A 25,701-nucleotide genomic window follows, 5' to 3' on the forward strand; every position below is an offset into this window, starting at 1 on the left:
GCTTGAACTCAGGTCCTCCTGCTTGTACAACAAGCACTTCACTGACTGAGCCATCTTCCCCCTTACTGAGGGCACAGAATGCTCACTAGTTCATGCTCTTTTTAATTAAACTTCAGGAATGCTTTCTTTTTCCGTTTTTTTCTGAGTTGATTTTCATATTTTTTGATTCTTGTTTTCCTTCCAAAAATTACATTTCATAAGTTTAGGTAGGATATATCAGGGAAGGGAGAGGTAGAGTCTAAACCAGGTCCTCTGTTGAGACTAGCGGTATGATTGGTTTCCTAATCGTTAGATGTGGTCTATTTGTGAGCATGGGTATTGACAGAGTGGAACAAACACATAACCAGTTTAGTTAATGTTAGGCGGCTTCCTGTTCATGCTGTAGATTCTAGCAAAGGTCTAATGGAGAAAGTTTCCCATTTGCATCTCAAGGTCCATTTCAATTTCTATAATTGTAGCATCTTTTCTCCCATCTCCTTCTCTGCCTCATTACCATGCTAGTTGCTCTCCATTCCCTCTGAAAGTTTTTCCCCTTCTCCGGGAGTTGCATGGTCATCTGGGTGACGTTCTATGAGAGACAGCCAGGAGCTTCCAGCCAGATCCATCTTCAACAGAGTCTACCCAGCCAAGGTCATACCGCCAGCCGGTGCCAACGCCAAGTCTTTAATGCACAGCTCTTTTCTCCCAGGCAAATCCTCAATCTTCAGGACCACCTGCCTCCTTGTCCTGTCAGGTCCTGAGTTATTATGTGATTTAGCAAGTGGCAGCTTTGGTAGAAGTTCATTTCTGTTTCAAGAGTTTTTGCCCGAGGTGAAGTCATGTTGGCAGGGGCTGAACTTCTGCTTTGGGCCTTTGCAGATTTTTTTTTTTTTTTTAATGTGCACAGAGCTGGAAATTGCTAAGTGCTTGTTCTAGAAATGAGAAATGTGTTTGTGTGTCCTGGAAATGAACTCTTAGGCATCTGAAAGGCTGAGAGGATGTGGTTCTGAGGTACTGACTGAGTCTGCTTTATTGTTAGGCACCTCATCAAAGGTCACGTCTTTAATCCTCAAGAGAGGGCTCCTTTTGCATTGGCATCTGCCTCTACTTAGGCCAGTTTTACCTCTGCAGACAACCTGGCTGGCTGAACTGAGGACAAGCTAATACAGTTGTCACAATAGTTAACCTCACCATTCCGAGACTCCAATCTGTGGGTTGACCTGGTACTGGCATCTGGGTGATTTAAGCTTCAAATTATTTGAGGCCTCTTTATGCTCTGTCCTTATAAACCCTTTATTCTATGTTTAATGCTTATCTGGAGAGGCCATGGTAGATGAATCCCTTCCACCCACTACAGGCTGATTTGCCAAAGCTGAACTGCTGAAGGGGGTTTCTACAGCCAATTATATTTAGGATAATACCCAGACCTCAGTAAATATTTTATCTGTGTAGTTACCAGTTTGGTGATTTATGGAACTCTAGCTGCTATTATCAGGCTTAATGAATGTATGGGACCTTAGTCTTTACTTTAGGTAATTAAATGTTAATATACTTATAAAATTAAAGTACATGAACTGGTATCCATCAGTATCAACTGGACTTTGCTGTTTCTCAGGCTTTTATATGCATGACATTGTGCAATAGACAGATGGTGACCTCTGAGGAAAGAAAACTGTCAGAACTGGCAGGTATAAGGGGATGTGGACTAGATTCTGAAGTCAGTAGAGTTTCTGTTTCCCCATCTTCACAACAATTAATTCCTGCATTGTGGAATGTTTGTTATAATCAGGTAAGAACATGAAAAATTTCTGGCTTGATGCTGGGACTGTACAATACAATGTTTAATAATGATCACTTTCTATAGTGATATGCCTTATTAATTTGTATTAAATATTAAAAGCCTTCTGTTATGAGAAGAGCTTAAGCAGGCACCGCACAGGCTCTGTTTATCCTTGTGCCTCACTGTGGGTCTTCCCAGCTAAACTGTGAGCTCTGATGGCATTAAAAGGCTGTTACTGTTTGTCTCTGTTTTATCTCAGGTGCCTAAAATAATATCTACCTTATAGTAGGCAGTTCATATCCTACATTAGAGGTTATTATTAGAAAATGGTGAATGGTTCCAGTCACCCCAGCATGCTACCGTCTGCTACTTATGTCCCCAGTGGTCTCTCTTCACCCATGGCCAGACCCATGCTGCAGCCGCCCTCTCGAATCTCTCTGCTGTGGACTCTGCTCCATCCCCAGCATCCTCCCCCTGTGGTTATAGTCACAATTCCCAGTAACTCAACAAAATCAAAACTCTTGAGGCTTGTAATTTATCTATCAGATTTATATCAGTGAATTCTCACTCTACAAAATTTACAAACAATAAACTCAGAGACAATTGGTATTGATACAAACCGCCCACCTAGATAAGACAAATTGTCCTGTAATAACCCATCCCTTATAAGATATTCATAGCTACCTGTGGCTATTTAAAGCCACACAAGGATGCATCACCTTTCTCTTCCTTCATCTTCTCTTCTTCTTGCTTATCTCTCCCAACTCTCATAAAAACTCTGCTCCTGTCTTTCTTTTTCACTGCCCAACCACAGGCCTTAATACAATATAACCACAGGGTGATAGCTAGCAGTGTGGATTTCCAAGCTGCCAAGCTTCGCCTGTGTTTCCATACGAAAGACACGTGATGGAGGTGACAAAGCTTGGGTTTGGGTTTGAACTGAAACTCATTCTAAACATGATCTGTGTTTTGGGGAGGTAGATACTCCCAAGGAAGTCATTTAACCATTTTTAAACCTGGGCTCCCACTTTTCAAAACTGCATTAAGTCTCAAAGAACAAATAAGGGTGGTTCATAGAGCCAGAGTAAGGCGCTCCTTATAATACATGTAGGTTGGGCACAGACAGCTGATTTTTTCCAGGGTGGGATTTGAGATCACTTTAAATGATCTGAGAATAATTCCTCTTGGAAGCTGTTAATTCAGAAACCACCCTGTCAGGACTTTCTCCTCCTTCTCCTGTTTTTCACTGGGTTGCCAACTGTTCCTGCTCCCTGGGTTCTCTTCCAAATGATTACACTAGTTACTCCTTTCATTTCTGTGACTAAAGCCTGAACAAGAAGCAACCTTGGGGAAGGAAGTGTTACTTTTGGTTTACAATTTGAGGGGACACAGTCTATCATGACAGAAAGGAAGTAGAGAGTAGGTAAAAAATGGGGCCAGGCTATAAAAACTCCGGGTCATAAGCAAGTAAGCAAGAATCACTGTCTTTTCCTGAGTTTTCCTTCCTGATACTTCATCATTCATCAATTTATTCAGTGTTCTTTGAGTTTCCTTCAAACTACAGGATGAGTCCTTAGCATTCAGTGATGAATAAAAATGACATGTGTTTCCTATCCTAGACGGGTGGACCTTCCACCTGAAGATAGGAAATGAGTGAATGAATTATTGGAGAGTGTGTTGAGGGCATACAGGCAGAAGCTTTATCCAGCATAAACAAAATGGCATGGCAGATAATAATTAAGAGAGGTAAGAAGGCTATTTTTGTCTGAATACTTGAGAATTCTTCTCCAGGAATTCAAATTTTGAGGGGGAATCATCTGGAGTGAGCCTCATGAAGCTCCAGTGTGGTGATGATCGGAGCTGGAAGAGCTGGAAGTGTGAAGATCCTGAGAGTGCCAGGATCTTGGCTTCAGCATCTAAAGATTTCGGATGCTGATGTGGATGCTGATGTGGATGCTGATGCCAGAAACCTTTCCTCACTGTATCCCAAAGTATAGACAGTGTTTTCCCTGAGATAGGGCATGGCCTGTGATCCTCTTTGTCTTTCACTACTCCCTCCAAATAAAACTCAAACAGACACCACTGTTGTGTGGGAAAAGATCAAAGATGTTCTTCTGGCAGCTGAGTGGGCAGAGGTCTGGCCAGGGATCAGGACTTCTGGGCTCTGTCCAAGTCTAGACTCCTTTTCTTTGTTACCTTTGCCCTTTGTCTGTTTTCCTACCTGTAAAATTAGGAGCTGGGCCAGATGATCCTTTAGTATTTATATTTAAGAGGACAGTGGGATCCTTGTGTCTGTTCGGTGCTGTTTTGTGGCAGAATGAATTGCTGGTTGGTTATAGCTACTTTTCTAGCTGATTGTATTCTCCTCCTACTCCTCATCTCGAGCCTTCCTTTACCTGTCATGACTGAAGGTGACTCTTCTTTCCCTAAGTGTCATCCCCTTGTTGATAGGTTGAGACTTAGAACAAGCTTTCTATATTTTTTATCATAGTCTTTTTCTGGTCATAGATCACCACAGTGTCCATGGAAAGACTGGTACCAAGGAACCTTGGGCTTGACAGAACATAGAGATCTGTTAACATGGGAAGAAAAATGCCAGACAGCCTTTATAAAGAAGCTGGTCAGAGGTTCTTATTTCTATTGCAGTGGGGTACCATGAATAAAGATACAGTCATGTTCTAGTTGTATTCAGAAGTCAAGGAGTCCTAAAAGACAGCTTGCTTATGGCCTATGTTATGAATTTAGAAACCTAAACCATGGAAACTCAGTCTTGTTTGAGGTCATATAGTAGAAAGTGCTGATGGTCCTGGGAGTCATTGTGTTGTAATCTGTCACTATGGTCACTGCTAATCTATCCAGAATTAACAGGCAGACGCAGATATAGCTTCTCTAATACTTTGCTTTAAAATATTTTATAAGGTGGATAAATATAAAACATTTAACCTTTTCAATATAAATTTATACATGGAGATTAAATATTAATGTATTTGGTACCTACTGTGTGCTATTCTGACTCTTTATAGACATATGTTCATTCAGTCCTCATAACAGTGCGAGGAAGCAGAATCTATGAGAATCTTAGGCTTACAGACGAGAGAAATAAGGCACATAGAGTTTATATTGGCCAAGGTCATATAGTTAAGTAAAACAGAAGAGTGTAATGGCTGGCCTCAGGGTCTACAGCTTAAACCACCTTACTGAGCTAAGAACAGCCACCTCTAATGAAGGTGTGTTTGTGAATCATAAATTTCAGTGCCCACATTCATACAGTGAAACCAGAGCCCAGCAAAGGTATAAGATTGATTTCAACTAGAGGACATCACAGCCTCTGTTGCTCTACTAAGGTTTTCCCATGATGCTGTGTGCCTTAATTTCCAAACACATAGTTGGTCTCCAAGACACCCAGCATCAAGGTCATTATTCTCCCTTGAAATCTTCTGGCTACCTCCCATCTTTGTTACTTTCCTTATTAGACATAGCATAGTGGGTCATATTGCTGCCCAGACCCTCACAAGGAAGAACCCATCGATAAGATTAAACACTATTTCCCTGCCCCTTGGGGAATGTCCACACCATCTGAGAGACGGCATCTTGTTTATAATAAATCCACCATCCAAAGAGCTCTGAAACATCTTTTCTTTTTTTTTTTTTCCTATTAGGACTATTGTTTCTATCTGTTGAGTCCATGAGCATTTGACATTGGATGACTTTATAAAACATTCTACTAATTGGATTTGTTAAAGCAAATAAATCAAACACTAATTGGAACGTGCCCTGCCATTATTTTTGCTTACTGAATTAGATATAATGGTGTGAAGGCCTCCTTATCATATTTGTGCACTTATTTAAATACCCCCCTGGCACACACTTCTGCAAATTCAATTAGATATTCAAAAAAGAAATTCAATTTATGCAAGGCTGGTTTACATTCATTCCGGGGGCAAGACTGGGCTCCCCCACGATACACTGCTCACGATTAATAAGCCCTACTTAGATTCTGCCCAGCCTTCAGAGCATCTGTCAGCACAAGGGTAGAATATGAATGACTAGGGGGCGGGAGCTCTTTAGAATGTGTGTGTCCACAGAACAGGGTTTGCTTTCTGGGCCTGCAAACCATGGTTACTCAGGCTCCAGCAGCTGGCTTAAAGCATTACTATTACCTCTTGATTTCATAATTTTGCAACATAGGATTCTGTACCTTAGTTATGTACTGGCTTCAAAATGTGTATGGTTGAATCTTCCTTGGGATTTGCTTTGGTTGGCAGATGCAGTGTGATTAGAATTAAACTTCTGCTCTGGCCTCAGACTTCTCATCTGTATAGTGGCGGCATCAGCTTCTCACACATAAGGTGCTTTACGAAGTCTGAGGCATTAGCAGTCAATCCCTTTCCCTAGGGCTGGGTTTGTGACATCAGAAAACTGGCCACATCTCTCTACTTCCCAGAGAAAGGAAGGATAATTATACATCTACAAAATGGGAAGGGCATGTCAGGATCACATGGTCTCAGCCACTCAAATGATGCCACTTGAGTGTTCTATAGGTCACTGATTCTGTTACCATTGGGAATGTCCACACTACTGAATTAGGACTGGAGTCTGCACCTCAACCCTGAGTTTTCCCTGTTTATTTTGTATAGCCCATGGATGATGGTGGGTCTTGCATTTTTAATTGGTTAGCAAGATGAAGGAATGTGATCATGTAACAAGTAGGTAATGTGTGATTCAGGTGTGGTGGTGTGCACCTGCAAACCCAGAATTTGGGAGACAGAGGTAGGAGGACAGTGCATTTGAGGCTAGCCTGAATTATCTAACAAGAATCTATCTCAGGTAAAACATTGCCCTCCATTCATTCATTCATTCATTCATTCATTCATTCATTCATTGAGAGAGAGAGAATAGCCATGCTAATTCTTCATACATTATGCTTTTTTACTCTAGTGGCTTGCTGAGTTCTAGCAACAGATCTTGAGCCTACTGCGATAAACAGAACTGAGAGGTAGCCCCGAAGATTCCTGACCACTGATACATCCCGCAGAGTCCCCATTCCCCAAATGGCAGTGTGCATAGCCTTGCCACACACCTTGGCTAAGTTAGTGACAAAGGTGAGAGACTGTCAGATGTAGCTAAGGCCCCAAACCATTTGATCAGTTAGGTCAGGGTGATGATTTTGTATGAATCTGCTGCAGCAGATATGTCCTGCAGAAGAATGAGACCTCGCTTTAAGCAAGAGGTCGAGATGCTAATAAGCAAGAATGCTCTTGCAGGGGCCACATGGCCAGGAGTTGTGGGTAGCATTTGGGGGCTAAAAGTGGCTGTTGGGTATAGCTAGCGAGGAAAAAAAGAAAAAACAAAAACAAAGAAACAAAACCAAGATGTCAGTTCTGCAGCCTGAGGAACTAGATTCTGCAGAAGCCTTCCGAATTCTAAAATAATCCCAGGGTCCAAAAGGTTTGCAGGCACCTGGTTTCATCCTGCAGAAGAAAAGCAGGCTTGCTGATACCTGCACTTGCGCCTTGAAGACTCTTCAGATACCAAATAGGCATTTTAAGCCACTACCTTGTTGATAGTTTATTGTGAAGGAGCAGGAGACAGATGCATGTCCTATCGCAAACCATATTTTGTCTTCCTCGGAGTCTGGTGTGGACATCCACATGCTGAAGCCCTTACTTCCAGCACAGCTGTGTTTGGATAGAGACACTGTGCATGCTGTGCATGGGATCACTGGGGTGGGGTCAGAGCTCTCTGGGCTGGGAAGAGACCCCAGAAGTACTGCTATTTTTCTACAAGCATACCAAGGAAAGTCTATAACGAGGCTCTCTCAGAAGGGTGCTGTCTGCAGCCCAGGAAGGAAATGATCACTGAATCCATCCAGGAAAACCTTTCTGTGTGGCATTTGTTTCCAGGGCTATGGGAAAGCACATATCTGTTCTGTATGACTCAGTTTATGACATTTTGTTATGGCAACATGAGTAGACTAATAAAACCCACAAAGCTGACAATATTTATTCCTTGGTCATTCATGGAAAAGGTTTGACACCACCCCCTTCAGTGAAAGATGATAAAAACTAGATAAATGGCTCATTAGGTAAGAGCACCTTATGCTTTTGCAAAGGACTTGTGTGGTGGCTCGCAGCTACCTTAAGTTCAGTTCTAGGAGATCCGGTACCTGATTCTGGCCTCTGCAGGCACCAGACACATATTATATACAGACATGCCTTCAGTCACTCACACTTATATATAAAATAAAAACAAATACATCTTAACATAATAATTGTTTTGGCCCATCTCTCTCTTTTTCTGGTTCCTTCTAACCGTGTTGGGGTGGGTTGAATACAGATGGCCCGCATAGACTCCTGTGTTTGAATGCTTGGCTCAGAAGGAGTGGCACTACTAGGAGGTATGATCTTATTAGAGCAAGTGTGGCCTTGTTGGAGGAAGTTCGGAGGTGGGTTTTGAGGTCTTTGATATGCTCAAGCTACACACAGTGTGACACACAGTATTCTTCTGATGGAATAAAACCCAGAGTAAGACATGTGCACTCTTGCTATATCTGAAGTCCATACAATTTCTGCAGTGTTTAGAGTGAGCTATCTTTATATTATGAATGATACATGAAGCTTGATAACATCTTCTAGCATGGTACCTTCCTGCTTGATTCTGAGCCCCTGTCTCTGACTCTTCCCTCTGCACCATGGTCTTCAAGGCAAGAGGAAGCTTCAAAACCTATTCCCGAGCATTGATCTCTGTATTTGGGCCTTGTAGCCCCAGAACAATGAGTGACTTGGAAACAGAGGACTTGAAGAGGCCCAGGACTGAGGAAGAACTATGTAGCTACCCTAACCAATTCCATGTAAAAGGTGACACTAATTGCTTTGGTGGCCTAATATAATGGGTTAGGTGTAGGTGTTTGTGTGTGTGTGTGTGTGTGTGTGTGTGTGTGTGTGTGTGTGTGTGTGTGTGTGTAGACTGATCTAGCTGGGATTCAAAGTCAAGCTTTGTCATTTAGACTTGTGTGTTATTTTTTAGAAACAGTTTTAGAGCAACATTTTAGAGCAGTCTATGTATAATTGTCTTCATACTTGTCACAGCCATCAGTGATCCTGTGTAGCTCATGCAGCGAGGTCATAAATAAATGACTATTACAGGCAGCCAGCATCATGTTTGGCATAGGGGGCTATCTATGTTACCATCCCTCCAATTGGCATCTGCTCCAGAGCATCCTTCTCCTTTTCTTTTGCCCCATTCTGACCCTAGAGCATTGTGGACCACAATTGAGTCCTTAGCAGGCTCATCTCTCTCCAACTGTTACTACAACTCCCACTGTTGTTTCTTGTCCTATGGGCCACCTTAGCTCACCTTCTCTCTTCCAAAGTGGTCTTAGCTGATGCTTTGGCTTCTCTTCTTTCACACGTTGAAGTCTCTACCTTTGCAGAATTGGAATAAATACTCCTAGAAGGTCCAATCCGACCTCTGAGTTCTCGCCCCCTCCCCTATTATAAGGTTCATTGAGTTCACTGTGACATCCCAAGAGAAAGGCACAGATAGACTACATTCCCTTCTGCAGGGTCCAGCCTAGCATTTCGCCATGAATATAAGATCCATGCTAATATATTCAACCACTCATTGCATAAAAGCCAATGCACTGTGCTGTGGCTTGACTTTGGTAGAGACTCCCGTGGTTTGCCTATGCTCTCCTGGATCTTTGGAACCTGAAACTGGAAAGTCACTATCCTGTGACCTCACATGTATCATTGTATGCCAGAGTTGTCATTTGCCCTCCTTGAGCATGGTACTCTGTGGCTTCCTAGTATGTTCTGGCCCAGCTATTTAGGCCAGGGTCAAAAGTGTTTCTCTGCCTCCCTGTGCCAGGTCAACTCAGATCCTGGTCATGTTTGTCAACATTGTAAGCTCTGTGCCAGTAACACTCATCATAGAAAAACTAAAGGCAAATCTGAACCTTCTTAAAAATAATTTTCTTTTTTTATGATTGCCCTACTTTCCTATCTTCACTGAGCTTCATGGCTGGGTATTAAAGGCGCCACTTTCTATTCTAGAACCAGTACGGTTTGAATATGGAGTATTCTAAAATAGAGGCCTCGCTGGGGCATTGGAAAGCTTAGGTCCCACAGTGCCAGGACTAATGTCCCGCCTCCTCTGCTTTCAGTGTCTGAGCTGTTTCTAGGGGTCCGTGATGCTGCATCTGTACAGCGGGATCGGCACTGTGAACATAGACAGCAGCGTGCTGAAGCCAGTGTAGGTAAAGGCTGCACATGAAGGCTGTTAAGAAAAAGGAGTGTTGCTGTTGTTATCACCAACTATGATGTCACAATTTTTCTCCAGCTGCGAAAGTCCCTTGGGAGTTCTGCAATAAGATTCCAGGCAGAGAAAGAGCACTGTGCTTAGCTCCTAGAGCAAGAACTGACAGGTGACAATCACTGGGCAAGATGTGACCTGCCTTTATTGCTATATATTAGGTTTTGAGGTGACAGAGCCACACCTGCATGTTTTCATATTGAAGACGGTTGCTTTTGTATTGCAAGGGCAGGGCTTAGTGATTGTGGCAGAGACTATGTAGCCACAAAGCTAAAGAGATTTAGTATTTGGCCCTTTGTAGAAAAGTTTGCTGAGCCCTGTCTTAGAGAAAGGTGTTGGGGTTTTCTGCTTCCATATGCAAACAGATTTGCATATACAGCCACACTGCTCACATGCAGTGCCTGGAACATGCAGAAAGTAACAAATCTTTTGTTCCTCTCCTGAACTTAATTCTGCTTTGGAATACATAGGATCATATCTGAGAAGTGCAGAGGCAGGCACATTTATATTTTTATTGAATTCCATTCCTCTCTCATTTTCAAAAGAAGAGCTCATGTTTAAGAAGAAATTCTGATTGGCACTATAAACCTTATTTATGCTTTAATGTCTCCTAAAGTATGTATCCTGCACCACGTTCACTCCCTTACAGATTCTGATAAGCTATACATTACCAAATCCAAATGGATTTTCAAAATCCAATTTCCTTGCTACGGTCTTCCATTTCCCTGTTGACTTTTTATATTTGCCTTGCATCAGAGCATCTGAGGATTTTGCCACATTTTGAACTCAACCTGCCCAGTGAAATAGTTCCTATGATCAAGGGCAGAGTCCATAGGGGGTGGCTTCTTCTCCTTGTCCTCATGTGACTCTGTGGATTTCCATCAGGCTGGATGGTGGCTTCTGGAGGAAGAGGCACCTCCTGGCGTGGAGGTAGAGGTGATGAGGTTATTTCCTTTCCATATGACTGTGCTAAGGTAGACATCAGTTTCCTGACACCATATGCTCCTTGTTTCTGAGTGAGGTCAGCATCTAAATGAGTTTTGGGGGGGGGTTTCAAATAATATAACTTCCTTAAGTGGTCTGACACAAATACCTACAGAGGAGCAGGGTCTTTGTTTTATGGGTTCCAGGGAAGAAAGATACAATTTTGGATGATCAACATCACCTATAAGAAGTCTTAAGGCCACAGAGGTTGGATAAATGTTTCCTTTTCACTGTTCAGGGGATCTTGGATTTCTCTTTTTTTTGGTGGTTCCTGAGGTCCAGTGCACTCTGGCTTATTGCAATTTCTGCATCTCTACGACTCCTAGAGGTTCCTAGTTACTTCTGACTCTCCAGAATACGTAGCTCTATGACAAGAAGGTTTTTCATTGCCATCTTGTTCCTGTATATCAGAAATGGGAGTGGGTGTGGATTAGGAACTTGTCTCTGACAGATACCTGCTGTCAGTCTTAAACACATGACCATTCTCATTCTTCATCTTTCGGAGATGAAGAAAATCATCCTTAAGTATATTCTCCTTCTTAGTCTTAGTAGTTTTAAACTCCTTAAGTCTGCATCAAGCCATGTGATCGGGGAGCAGGTTTCCATATCAGTTGCTGTCAGCCACAGTGCTTTGTTTTTCCTGACGTGTGTTTGGGTGATGCTATCAGTTTATATTGAGGATTATGAGAAGCAGTCTCATGAGACACATCCCTGTGCGGATGGAGTCTCAGATAGAGGTGGTGTTTCATTACGGGATATGAGGTTCGTCACGGTTATTCCTGCAGAGACTCTTGTCTGATCTATGTTCATGGACTGGTTGTCATTTTCCTTGAACAATTTGGATTTTATCATAAGAACACAGTGTCCAGTACCTGGGAAGCTTTTCTTCTTGACATAGGAAGCTGGGAGTTCAGATAGAGAGCAGAAGCTCAGAGTTGGGCGCATAACTACATTTAGGCAAATGGACATATGGGGAGTTTAAAGTGTGGTTCTACAACTCCCCCACCCTGCTTCACCTTTTCCTTTCATCAATATCACCATGTTGTACGGTCTGCTTCTGTGTCTGTTGGATTCATGCAGCCACGTGGTGAAGAGTTAGACAGCATCTTTTAAATATGCCCCACTTTCTAGATTTGGCATGAAGCAGAAATGGGAACTTAAATTCCACTGGTCATATTTCCCTCTTTGCTGAGAATCTCGCCACTCAGTGGGAAAGCTTAGACTGTGTGCCTGGCTGAGATACAGACATGTGTGTGTGACATAATACAGCCCAGAGACCTGCTTCTAGAACTCTCTTGTGAAGAGATGTTAAAGACACGCACAAGCCATGACAAAACTAGGCTGAAAGCAGGGTCTGAATATCCCAAGATTATCTCAAGAGACAGTAGTATGCTGCCTCTGGTTTCTCCAATGAAGCTCTTGTTGTATGAGCCTTCTGTCTCCATGCCTTCCTTCTTTGATTGCCACCACCTGAAGCCTCAACCACGAAGACCCTTTTGCCATCAGAGGAACTGAGCACGGTGTATCAGAGATTCTGTATACAGTTTCTGTCGCTGAGAGGTTGGCATGGTGAATGGCCATTGTAGTTCAGGCCTGCTTCCATTTCATGATTAGAAATCTTGTACCCTGTCTAAAGGAAATTCCGGGACAAAGTGTGGAATAGAGACTGAAGGAAAGGCCATCCAGAGACTGTCCCACTTGGGGATCCATCCCATATACAGACATCAAACCCAGACACTATTACAGATGCCAAGAAGTGCTTGCTGACAGGAGCCTTATATAGTTGTCTCCTGAGAGGTTCTGCCAGAACCTGACAAATATTGAGGTGGATGCTTATAGCCAACCATTGGACTGAGCAAGGGAACCCCAATGGAGGAGTTAGAGAAAGAACTGAAGGAGCTAAAAGGGTCTTCAGTTCAATAGGAAGAACAACAATATCAACCAGCCACACCCCCAGAGCTCCCAGGGACTAAACCACCAACAAAAGAGAGACCTATGGCTCCAGCTGCATATGTATCAGAGGATGGAATTGTCTGGCATCAATAGGAGGAGATGCCTTGGATCCTAGAAGGTTCGATTCCCCAGTGTAAGGGAATGCCAGGGGGGTGAGGTGGGAATGGATGGGTAGGAGAGAGAGCACCCTCATAGAAGCAGGGGGAGGGAAGATGGGATGAGGGTTTGTGGAGGAGAAACCAGGAAAGAGGGATGACATTTGAAATGTAAATACATAAAATATCCAATAAAAATGTACTGCTCTTCAAGAAAAAAAGAAATCTTGTACCATTTCAACTTAGTGGTTCTCTCACTCACCCCCACCCGAAGCCTCTGTAGTGCACTGATTCATAATTATCCTTTTAACTTGCTTGTTTACCACTGGTGCAGGTCTGCCTCACTCAGTTTCATACGTCTCTCTGGAAGCCACTGTGGAGCCAGTGCCACCTCTGTGTCTACTCTTTCACAAGGGCCATTGTTGAATGAGCAAGTAGCTAGAGATGGAAGCAAGCCTTTTCTCTTCTCTTGTGCCACAGTCACTCCCCGCTCTCTTTGTCAGCCATTCCGGCCCTGGCCTCGCTGCCGATTTCAGTTTCTGTTGTGCTTCTTGGATGTCCTTACCTGTATTCTCCTCAAGTGGTTTATATAATTCCTTTCCTGAGTAATACAAAGCCTGCTTCATGCCCAGTGGGGTCAGTCCTCTATTGCTAAGCCCAGCATTTTCTGGAGTGCTGTCATAACCGATTCACGTGTAACAGAATACCTTAGACTGGGTAATTTATGAAGAAGAGGAAAAATTTCTTCTTCACAGTTTTGGAGGCTTGGACATTTACAGTCAAGTCGGCAGCTGATGCAGGGTCTGATGGCAGTTTGCTTTCCCTAGATGCCTCCATGAATATTTTATTAGCTTAATTATCATATAAAATAATAGATTTAATTATGGCATTCTCATGTATACTTTGTTCTCATTGATCTCTTCCCCTCCCCCTCCTGCATCTCCCTGTTCCTCCCCTGCCATCCTTCCTCATGAAGGCCCTCTTTTGCTCTCTTATCATATGTATTCTACTATCTTCTTTTTGACCTTCCCTCTTCCACAATTCCTCACTTGGCAGAGGGGGGCACATGTGCCTTGGGGGCCCTTATGATGTTGTGAAATCCCTTCATGAGAGCCAAGTCCCTGTAACCTAATCATTTCATCAAAACCCTTTCTCTTAATAACATTTCCTCTGGGTCGAGTTACAGCATAGGAGCCACATGGCCTGCAGTGGCTGAAGCTCAACTTGTGATGGGGGCAGATGGGTGTTCAGAGGCGAGCAGGGTGCTCAACACCAAAGAGACAATAAAGGGCTATGAGTGGGTAGGGTGGCCAGGCAGGAGGCCAGTGTAGGCTCAGACCAGCAGATGCCAGCTCCTTCTGTGGCTCAGACTGTGCTCCCTTTGGAATATCCTTCCTCCTGCCTTCCAAGTGTAAAACATCTTCATCTCCTCTAGAGCCCCTTTGATTCTCTCCTTCCCCTCCCTCCTTCAGAAGAGTGGCCTCCTGTTTCTCTGCTCACAGCAGCTCTCCCAGTTGGAGCCTCCATTCTAAACTATCTCCTTCAATGTCACCTTGAGCTGATGTACAGCTCAAGTATAAGTTAAGTTTCTCCTTGCCCAAATCAAAGGGACACAACATAGTCCAAAGTGATGGATGGCTTGAACTTTAAGGGAGAATCAAGAAACGCTCACTGTTGACTTCGTTATCCTCCTAATGCATGGTTGTCTAATGTCTCACCAGCTTGTTCTTCAAACTCCGTAAAGCATGGACTTTCAGTCTACTTGTAGAGCAAAGAAGGCGGGGATGACCCCTAGCGTGTTCTGTGCTTGCTTTCCATAGTCAATCCATCCAATGACATACTATAAGGGGGGGATGTTCTCTTCCACATTGCAGGTGGGGAAACTGAGACCCCTCCAGGGGTGAACCAGGTGGCCCAAACTCATAGCCCTGCAGAGCTGAAGCATGATGGAGTCCTGCTAGATGGAGTTCCTGTTCTCTCTGCAGCATCCCAGCACCTTTTGCTTGTTGCAGGAAGCAATTACAGAGGCATGCCCTGGCATTCATTTTTCCTACTTAGAACAAGCCGTTTGCTGTTTACTTTCCCGGGAAGGAAGATTGAAATCAATGTAACTAGCCTTATTAACTTTCTTAAACAGGGGGACTTGCAGATGCCAGCGCCTTTCCTAAGAGCACCAAAACAAACATAAAAATCCAGTTTGCCTGCTTTTGATTAATTTTTCCCCTCCAACTCCTCTCTGGAGTTTAAAATTCAAAACTGTAAATGAAGGAAGGGCTGATGGAGCAGGGGTAATGAACCAAGGTTCATGCATGGGGCTGTACTTACCTGTCTCTCTTTTATCTGTAGGTGGCTGTTCTTTTGATGAACATTACAGCAACTGCGGGTATAGCGTGGCTCTGGGAACCAATGGGTTTACCTGGGAGCAGATTAATACGTGGGAGAAGCCGATGCTGGACCCAGCTGTGCCCACAGGTATGTGATCCATCATGTTTGGGGCAGAGATAGAGGTCTTTTGCAGTGACCCATGGGGGAAGGGCCTTCTTATGGATTGAGCTGTCTAAGAGGACAGTAGGTTGATATATAGGCAGATAGTTTTTGATCCTTATAGGCGTTTAAGCTAGTGTAAGTGAATTCCTTAGTTTGGAGCAAGAGTTCTAAGTTAATAGGATTCAGAGATCTTTGGGATTTTGTTTTACTCTGAGACCTTTAAGCTCCATCTGTGCACAGGATATCACTGAGCTTTGCTCTGGGGTCAGATGGTAATGACTTTTTAGAAAGAGGTAAGTTCACATCTTTTCTCTATGCCAAATGAGTGTTGACTGGAGAATATATATATATATATATATATATATATATATATTGGTCTCCACTACCATATTATTACTGCTTTGTTGAGTGTCCCAACATCTACAATACCAAGCTTCTTTAACCAGTGTAAGTTCTTGATGGATGCTTACATGAGGCTGGCCTATGAGAAATGCACCTGCTGGCTTTCAGGAGGTGCTCCCAGGAGAGATATGTGCAGACTCTGAGAGAACCCTGTCAGAGCTGGTGGATAAGGCAAGGCATATCAGTAAGGTTGCTTAGTGATGTAAGCCCAGTTGTCCTCTAGTTCTGTGACAGTTAAGACTTCTCTTTGGAACAGTGGAAAAGCTAGTTGGCTATAGGACATGAGAGGACATCATTGGTGGAGGGCTTCCTGGCCCGTGACTCCCTGGAGCTCACACACTGTCTTGGATTTCATCAAACCATCAGCCCTCCCTAAGGCTCGCCCTTGTTCTTTGTTAGTTCATTCTGGCCTTAAACACTAGCGCTCTTTGGGCTGGTTCTGTACTCTCCTAGTGGATGGCCTTACCAACCACATTGTTTCAGGTTGTGTCTGAAGACAGATGACTCTGCATGTCACTCTCATTGACATATCCTCTTGGCCAACTCTGGGGGGCAAGGGTTCCTAGGATAATAGTAAGTGGAGGCAAGAGGATACTCAAGAGAATCTGGGGAGGAAATATCTTCTCTGATTTTGAGCTTAGTTCCAAAGCAAGAGGAACCTGGCTGAATTTTTATGGTTCCTACTAAGGGTTCCTACTGTATTGTATCTGTTTCTCAGAGAAATTTTGAGTTCAAGGCTACCTCATAGAGAGAGAGAGAGAGAGAGAGAGAGAGAGAGAGAGAGAGAGAGAGAGAGAGGAGAATGAAAGAAAAAAAATTAAGAAAAAGAAAAAAGAAAGGAAGGAAGGAAGGAAAGAAGGAAAATAGATGGAAAGGAACAAGCATAAGGTATTAAATTGGGCATTTCAGATTTGGTGACATTTTATTTGGCCTAAGCAGAAACATCACTTGTCTTATATGCCAATGACTAAGCCATCATGGAAAAACATTATCTGCTGCCCAATTGTAGACCTTAGTAATGTTGACTTCACTTCCTCTCTTTCTTCTCCTTCCTCTCTTCTTTCCTCCCTCACTCCCTCTCTCTGTCCTTCCCTAATCCCCTTCCTTCCTAAAGCATAATTTCACTATGTAGCCTTGGCTGGCTTCGAACTCACTGTGTAGACCAGGCTGGTGCTTAATTCATTGAGATATCTACCTTGCCTCCTGAGTGCTGGGATTAATAGTGCATGTCACCATGTTCACATGGTCTTTGCTCTATTAGCCACATTGAGCAAATCTGGATCTTATAGTGAGTGAGTGTGTGTGTGTGTGTGTGTGTGTGTGTGTGTGTGTGTGTGTGTTCGTGTGTGTATGTGTGTGTATACATGTGTGTACGGGTCTGGATCAACCAATGTGTATGTATTTGTGTGTGTATATATATGCACAAATATAAATATCTATATGTGTACATTTATATGGATTCTAGTGTATATATGTGTATGTGTATTCATACAAATATCACATGTTCATTTTTAGCTCACTCAAAATCATGTAGTATCTTGTGGACCCAACATCTCCAAAATCTTCCTTCCTTCCTTCCTTTCTTCCTTCCTTCCTTCCTTCCTTTTTGATATAGCTTTGAACTAATGATCTTCCTAATGATAAGTGCTAGGATTATGAATACAACCATGGCTAGCTCAAATTAAAACCTTAATTCCTCCTTTTCTCCTTTTGTGTCTACTTATTCTTTAGAATGACTCAGAAGCCAGCGGCTGGACTTGTCTCCCCCGTTCCTATATGGTAGTCTCTTCATTCTAATGTTTCCCCAGTTCCAACTCTGTCTTCGACTTGCCCAGTTTCTTTGCCTAGACTTTCATTTTCTCATGCAGACCACCTTTGCCTCTTTCTCCGGTTCCTGGTAACCTTTCTTTCTGGCTCTTTGAGTCATTCCTTTGAGTTTAATCTCCACTCAGAAGCGAAAGAGACTCTACTGGAATATAGGACCGTCCATTTCCTCCCCCCCCCCTTTATTTCTCCCCAGCCTCTGTCTTGAGGACTTTTGAGGGATCCTGCTGCTCCAAGAAGAGTAGCCTCTGCTCCCTCAAGACCCTGTCAGCTTATCCCTCCTCAGTGTCTACTCTCCCAAGTTCTGCTCCCCCTGTGCTTGCTCCACATTGGCTGCCAGCAAATTCTGACTCCCTCACCTCAGGAACTCCCATACAACAGTCCCAGGGACCCTTCACTCCACTCCACCTCACTGTTGCTACTCTTCATATTCAGTCCGGGGAGGATCCGGGCAAAGACTCCCACTATATTTGCCACGTTTCTTCCTCATACACATTGTGACTGATGTTCCTCATCCTCAGGTGAGAGGTCCCTGTGACTGAGAACCACAGTAGTCTTGTCCCCAGCTTCATCTTCAGCATCTGTGGGGTTCAGTATGCCATATGGACTAACCCTGGCAGAGTGTGCTGGAAGGGTGCATAGACCCATCACTTACTTGAGGTTATTGCTAAAGGTATGCATGGAAAAATAAAGGCCTTTGGTCCTCTGCTCCCTGATCACATGTTGATCCCCCTCCTTTTCTCCTTCCCATTTTAAAGATAAGAAAAGCAAGGTTTTAGGCAGCAACTTTGTAAGAGTGCGGCCTCCTCTTCCTCTCATATCCCCTCTCCCTCTGTAAGGCATGGTGATTGCTTCTAATCTTTATTTTCTTAGCCCTTTTTGATAGCAGAGTGTCATTTTGTAAATATTGGATCATGCTAATACAATCTTCTGAGCATTCCTAATAGAGGCATTCGATAGTGATCATCGAAATGAGTCTGTCAGGAGACTCCTGTGGATCTCAGCAGCTCTGCATGGCATGCTGCTTAGGCTGGGTGGCATGGAGGCAAAGTTGGATGTGCAGAAACCGGTCTAGTGGGCAGTGGCTGCAATCTTACTCATTTTCTGTAGTCCAGGAGTTTCCAGTTCTTCTGGAATCTAGCTTGAGTCTGTTTATTCAGATATCTGCCACCATTTATTGATCCCCTCTCTGTGACAAGCTCTGTGTCATACTTGGCCTGGGCGAATCGGATCATGTCCCTTTGGAGCTTAATCTCTTTAGTGGTGTGGCCTTTCAGTAGACTGTGATTCATATAATGTTGGGCCTAAACAGGCTATCTAGTATCTTTTTCAAGCACCACTTCTTACCTCTCCATGTTCTCGATATCATGACTGGTTTTAATGACTGGACATGTCATATTTTGTCCTGATTTAGGATCTTTGAACATGCTTCTCCTGCTCACTGGAATACCTTTCTCCACCTTTGACCATTTTCTTCAAGTCTTGGCTCTTGTAACCTCCCACAGAAACATTTCCTCAGTGCAGAACTGAAGAGGATTTTTTCCCCGAGTATCTACTTATAGCATCCAATTCGTAGCTTTCAAAGCCCTTGTTATAGTCCCCATGTTAGCTTGTAACTGCTGCAAGAAAAGACCTAGGAGAAACAACATAAAGAAAGGAACCTTTATTTGAGCTCCTGGTTTTGGAGGGTTCACGCCAAGATGAGGGCATCCATGGCTTTGGATGGACCTACTGTCCAGCAGAGCACCATGGCAGCAAGAATGTGAGACTCAGAAGCCAGGAAATAAAGAGACAAACAGACAGAGACCAGAACCCTTTAAAGTCATGTCTTCAGTGATGTTTGTCCCCTAGTCTGGCTTGGCTTCCTCAATTTTTCCTATTTCCTGGTATTCCACTCAATTGTTAATCTATCAATACATGAATCCATTGGTTATAGAACCCTCAGGATGCAATCACATCTTCAAATTCCCACTGCTGAATGATGTATTCAGGACCTTCAACGCATGAGCCTTCTAGGGATATTTCAGATCCAAGCCACAATACACAGGACAGGTAGGCTTCCTCAAGGCTTATGTCAGAGCCAAGTGATGCTGGCACATGCATGCTTCTGTTTTCCCACTTTTAATTGGAAAATCTGTGTGAAAGCTCCCTGGAGATGGCCAGGTTTGTGTGTGTGTGTGTGTGTGTGTGTGTGTGTGTGTGTGTGAACTGTCTGCCTAGGAGACCTTAGGCAAGCTGCCTCTATGCTCTTTTCTGGTCCTTGAACCATATTGGAATACAAGAGTAGGGACACTTAACATCTTGTGCTTCTCTGAAGCGCACTGATACCCAGTGCTACTTCAAAAAAGAGAAACTTCTAGAAGCTGGTATGGCATGAATCAGACAGACCAGGGAAGGTTTTCAATTCCCAAAATGCCCTGCTGCCTGAGAAAGCTTGAGAACTTCCTGTAGCTCAGCTCCTAGAATCCAGTACCCCTCCTCTCCTGCCCCATAACATACCTCCTCATCATTTCCAGGGACAGGCTCTTAGGCAAACATTTCAAGGCTCAGACCCACTTTCTATGTCTTCTGTCTATGACTCTATCACAGAGGACTAGAGTTAGCAATACCCACAAAACTTCTCGATAGGACACTGTCTTACCTAACAGTATCTGCCACAGAGCCTTAGCTATGACATGACTTCCACACAATAGTTGTGAGGTTTATTCAGAGAACAGCCCTGTAGTGAGGACCATAACAATGCAAGTACTGTAGGTATAGTGTGTGTGTGTGTGTGTGTGTGTGTGTGTTTGTGTGTGTGTGTGTGTGTGTGTGTGTGTGTGTGTGCATGCTTGTGTGTGTACACAGGTAGGCAGATTACTTTGGTATGGTATGTGTACATGTGCCTGGGTGTACATTTGAATGTCAACCTTGGGTATATTCTTCAGTTGCTCTCTACCTTGCTTTGTTTTTAAGCAGTGTCCTTCTCTTTTTACCTGGCCAGTAAGCTTCAGGCATCTACCTTTGTCCACATCACCAGCACAGGGTGCATGTTGACACACTTGAACTTTTGTATGAGAGTTCCAGAGCTTCATTTCCGTGCCTTGTGCTTATATGGCCAGTGTTTTCCAGACTGAGCCATCCCTTCAGCCCCATAGGTTGTCATGGAGCTTTGAAAAGGTTAGAGCCTATGGGTTAATAAGTCTGGTGGTGCCTTGACATGCTCATAGGACATTATTTTGGTGTCAGGAATGGAGTAGGGCTGACTCTCAGATCACACTTCTGTGAACACATGAAATTCTATACCTATTTCTCATCTTTAAATCAACTTGGCTTACTCTGATCCCACAGGGAGTTGATCTTCACTTTTAGCCATTTATTCTGTGAATGTCTTAAGACTTATACTGGTTATTGTAATTTCCCCAGGAACCCTTAAGTTGTACAGTCCCCTTCATCTCTCCATCCCCTCCATCCCTGCATTTTTCTTCTACTTTTTGTTCCTGAGACCAGGAACCCTTTTCCAGGTCTAGGTAGCTTGGTGCCCACTCAACAATCTATCTTTGGTATGTCCCACATTAAGTGCTTCTGCATAGCAGAGGGGACCAGCAAGTCCTCCTCCAGACTCTTCTAGGATGACCAACTTTCTCCCTTCTCTGTTTAGGTCCCTGCAAATGCAGCCCAGTTGGTCTAGCTTTTCTGCTGCTCATGGCAAACCCTTTGTAGTGAGTTTAGACTTTTGAGAAATGAAGGAAAGAAGAAATCAGTCTTTACTTTAATACCAAGCTTTGTAGCTGCCTGATTGGTTAGGGCAGAGAGGACCAGGGGCCAATCCAGGAAGAGCATGGGACACCTGGCAACAAGATCTTCTCATTAGTCTCCTGAGGGAGTAAGGATAGCCCTAATCTCCGCAATGGCTAATCTCTCTTCTATGCCATTGAGCTCTCAGACCACACATCTTCATCTTTTTCTAGCTGCTAATGTTTATGGAGAGCTGCTATCAGCTATGGACTGAACTGTGACTCCTCAGAGGGCATGGAGAGGTCCTAAACACTGTTACTTGTGAATTTGACCTTATTTGGACATAATTTGGAGACCTTAATTCCATAATTGCACTAAGATGAAGCCGTGCTGATTATATTGGATATTGATCTAAAGGACTAGTAGGATGTCTTAGTTAGGACTTTCATTGCTGTGATAAAACACCTTGGCTACAAGTAACTTGCACAGGAAAGGGTTTACCTTATCTTAGAACTCCCAGGTCACTGTGTCACTGAGGGAAGTCAGAGCAGGAACTCAGGGCATGAATCTGGAGGCAGGAACTGAATGAGAAGCCATGCCGAATCCTGTATATTGACTTGCTCCTCCTGCTTGCTTAGCTTGGTTATTATATCATTTAATGCCTGCCAATGGCTGGTAACTCCCTACAGTGGGCTGGGCACTCCCATATCAGTTGAGGATTAAGAATGTGCTCTAGAGGTTAGCCAAAGACTAGTATTATAGAGGCATTTTCTAAATTGTAGTTCCCCATTTTTAGATATGTCTGTTTGTATCAAGCTGACAAAACCCAATCAGCACGTAGGGGCAGACACACACACACACACACACACACACACACACACACACACACACACACACACACACACACACACAGGATAGGTCCCAGAAAGATAAAGGCAGATATTGGAAGGATGAAGGCCAAGAGTGGCTAACAGACAACAGGAACTAGAGAAAAAAAAACAGGAAATATCTTTTCCTGGAGCCCTTAGTAGGAATATGGTTTGGCCAACACCTTGGTTTTGAACCTTTTGCCTTCAGACTTGGGAGGAAATGGATTTCTATAGTATTTAGTTACCATTTTTTGGTTGTTTGTTATTATATCCCCAAGACAGCTAAAACCTAGTCAATCCCATATCAGTGCCCTGGCCCTATCCCCACCAGGGCACCTTATTCACAGAGGAATTTAAATAAGGGCATTAGAGACATTAGAGACATTTACTCTGTGCCTACTCTAACCAAGAATTAGATTAGGCATTTTTTCCATGCAGTATTTGATCTAATTTGCAACTCCCCCATGGGTTCATAGATATTGTCACCTTTTCATTTTGGAGTGTACTGGGTCCCAGAGAATTAAATTACTGGACCAAGATCATGTGATCTCCCTGTGGCAAAGGAGACAGGCTTGGAATCTTGACTAGTAAAATATAGATGATGTGCATGCTTCTTTCATCAGTTGAGTATCTTTTAAACTGATTTCTATTTGCAGTGTGATTTATGATGGAAGACAAATGCATATTCATGCAGGGGTATATGAACAATAGACATAGTTATGGAGAACAAAGTGGAAGTCACACATGCATACAAATACATATGAATATGTTTCATCATATGCTTTTTTAAAAGCATTTCCCAAATCATTGAGTATTTCTCAAATCATGTTTTCTAAAAGCTTCAGGGTTTTCCATTCCAATGACTTTTCCACAATTTATTTAACAGCCCTGTCTCATTACATATTCAAGTCCCTTGTATTTTCTTCTAAACTACATGGTAGGCCCCATTTGTGTACATACACCAATGCTCTCCAGACAGACGTACCACACTTGTTTCCAGTGGTATATATTTCTACGTTTATTCCCTTATGTACTCTGAAACCAGAATGCTTTGCATTATTTTTGAGATTAGGAGAAAGAACACCATCCACATGTCAAACAAGGTTGGGAAAATGCTTTGCGAATCCTAAAGCAGGAAAGGAGTTGGGAATAAGTGGTAGCTTTCTCAGAGTAACACAATGGCTTGTGGCTTAGATGTTAGACAGACAGAGGCTTTCCAATGTGCTTTAGTAGGAATTTCACATGGCAAGGTGGAGATCAGCTATACAAAGTACCATGGCATTGCCAGAGATGATTGGATGGGTGGCAAGTTTTTTCCATGGTAAGCTAGAGTTTGTTCTGTGGAAGTCAAGGTCAACCTTTTACTTGTAACTGCTACCACAGTGCTGGGACTTAAATATACTATTGTCAGTGTCTGTCAAACAAATTGCGTGTGTGCATGTATATACATGTGTCTTCACGTACGTGTATGTACATATGAGTGTGTGTATGTGTGCATGTATGTGTATGCATACATATGTGTGCCTGCCTATGTGCATATTTGTGTGCTTACCTGTATGTGTATGTGTGTGTGTAGACTAGAAGACATGTGATATCACCTTGGATTAATTACTACTTTCTGCTTTATTTCCTAATGCAGGGTCTCCTGCTAAACCCTGAGTTCAATGATTACTTAGTCTATTCAGCTAGCATGTCTGGGGATTACCCCTTTCCCACCTTCTGAGTACCAGCAACTCAGATTACTTCTATGCCTGTTGCTATACTGGTGATAGGGATCCAGACTCCAGGTCTCATTCAGAAAGTACTTCATCCACTGTGTCATCTCTTGCCTGAGCAATGTTACTGTGTACGTGTGTGTGTGTGTGTGTGTGTGTGTGTGTGTGTGTGTGTGTGTGTGCTCATATAACTTGGATGCAGCCACCTGGACTCTCTTGCCCTGGGTGTTTTGTGTGGGAATATAAGGTCATCATCCAGAGCTTTTAAGTTGAAGTGTCATGAGGTAGTGGCAGTGCCTGTCCATTGTGTTGGAACTAAAAGACGTTGGTGAACTTTTGCTTACTGGCTAACTGTTTTATAGTCTGTTTTTGTTCAAGATTGATCCCTTTCACTTCATGATATTTACTTGATGATATTAGTATTCTTCCAGGACATTCCTAGTTTTGAGAGAAATAATCATGTTTGATGTTTTGTTAGCCACAAACCCCGCATGTCACACCCATCACGTCTTTGCTGTACTTACTGACATTTGTCTAGAGCGTATCCATCTTTTCCCATCAAACCCCTTTTCCAGAGCCAACCTCATCTAGGAGACCTGTCTGGAATCCTCTGGTGCTTTGTTGTTGAGTCTATCCCTGCATGTTGCTTCCCACTCCTCACTAGGGCTGGACTGGATTTCTCATCCTCTGCACATAGTGGTCCATGTATGGACTCCGGGAGCGGTGGGTGATTAGTGGAGTCAGGGATGGGGGAAGAGGTTTTAGGAGAGTTTTCAACTCCAATGTCTTTATAGTCTCAGCAGCCCTGTGGCTGTCACAGTGTAAGTGTGTACTCTTTGCTGGATAAGGCTGTGCCGAGGTGGGTGAACTGGTTCGAGGGCGAGGTCCTTTGGGGCTTGCTTTCTGTGGAGGCGGTCCTCTGATCCTTGAGCCAGGTAAAACGGATTTTGGAAATTCCCCCTCCTTCATGCGGAAGCTAGGCAAGTGCTCACTGGGGAGTGGAAATTGGGAGATGCTCTTTGGGTAAAGCTTTGTGAGTCCCAAACTCACTTTTTGTGCCTTCCAAAATATTAATGCTAAAATAGCCTGGATCTGTGGTCTTTCTGTATTCATATAATTACACGTACCATTGCTGACTTGTTCAAAACTACACATTCCTAGGTTCCCATTCAGCTTCTGCTCCATTTCATGTCTGCAATAATGAAACACGGTATATTAATTCTTTAAAAATGATTGGTTTGTACATGTGCATTTATTCTTCTTACTCTTGTCTCCGTTTACCCTGATATTACTACTAACAGATTGGCATGTGCTGAAAGAGTGGAGAAAAGGGAGAATGAGGGGCTGGGGATGAGAAAAAAGGGAAGAGGACAATAGGCAGCAGATTATGAGACAGAGAGAACATACGTGCATAGCGATTATACAAACAGATCGTACATAGTGTATTGATTCTGTTAATTGTCCTGTTCATAGGAGAGTGGTATTTATATAGTAGTTACCTTGTGGCAGAGTGCTGTACTAAGCAGCTAAGGACATTCAGCAATGTAATCCTTAAAATATTCTTCTTAAGTACATTTTATTAT

General features: G+C 43.3%; 1 protein-coding gene across 1 annotated transcript in view; it reads left to right on the top strand.

Moving 5' to 3' along the window:
* The window catches only part of PTPRT (protein tyrosine phosphatase receptor type T), a gene marked incomplete at both ends in the record, with an annotated part of 395,600 nt that overhangs the window by 263,523 nt on the left and 106,376 nt on the right, over positions 1-25,701 (top strand). The window contains one exon of the mRNA XM_080925561.1: positions 15,451-15,576. Coding sequence (XP_080781687.1) covers positions 15,451-15,576 — 126 coding nt within the window. The remainder of the gene's footprint in view (positions 1-15,450; positions 15,577-25,701) is intronic.

This window comes from Micromys minutus, assembly GCF_963924665.1.
Source record: "Micromys minutus genome assembly, chromosome: 11".
Classification (NCBI taxonomy): Eukaryota; Metazoa; Chordata; class Mammalia; order Rodentia; family Muridae; genus Micromys; species Micromys minutus.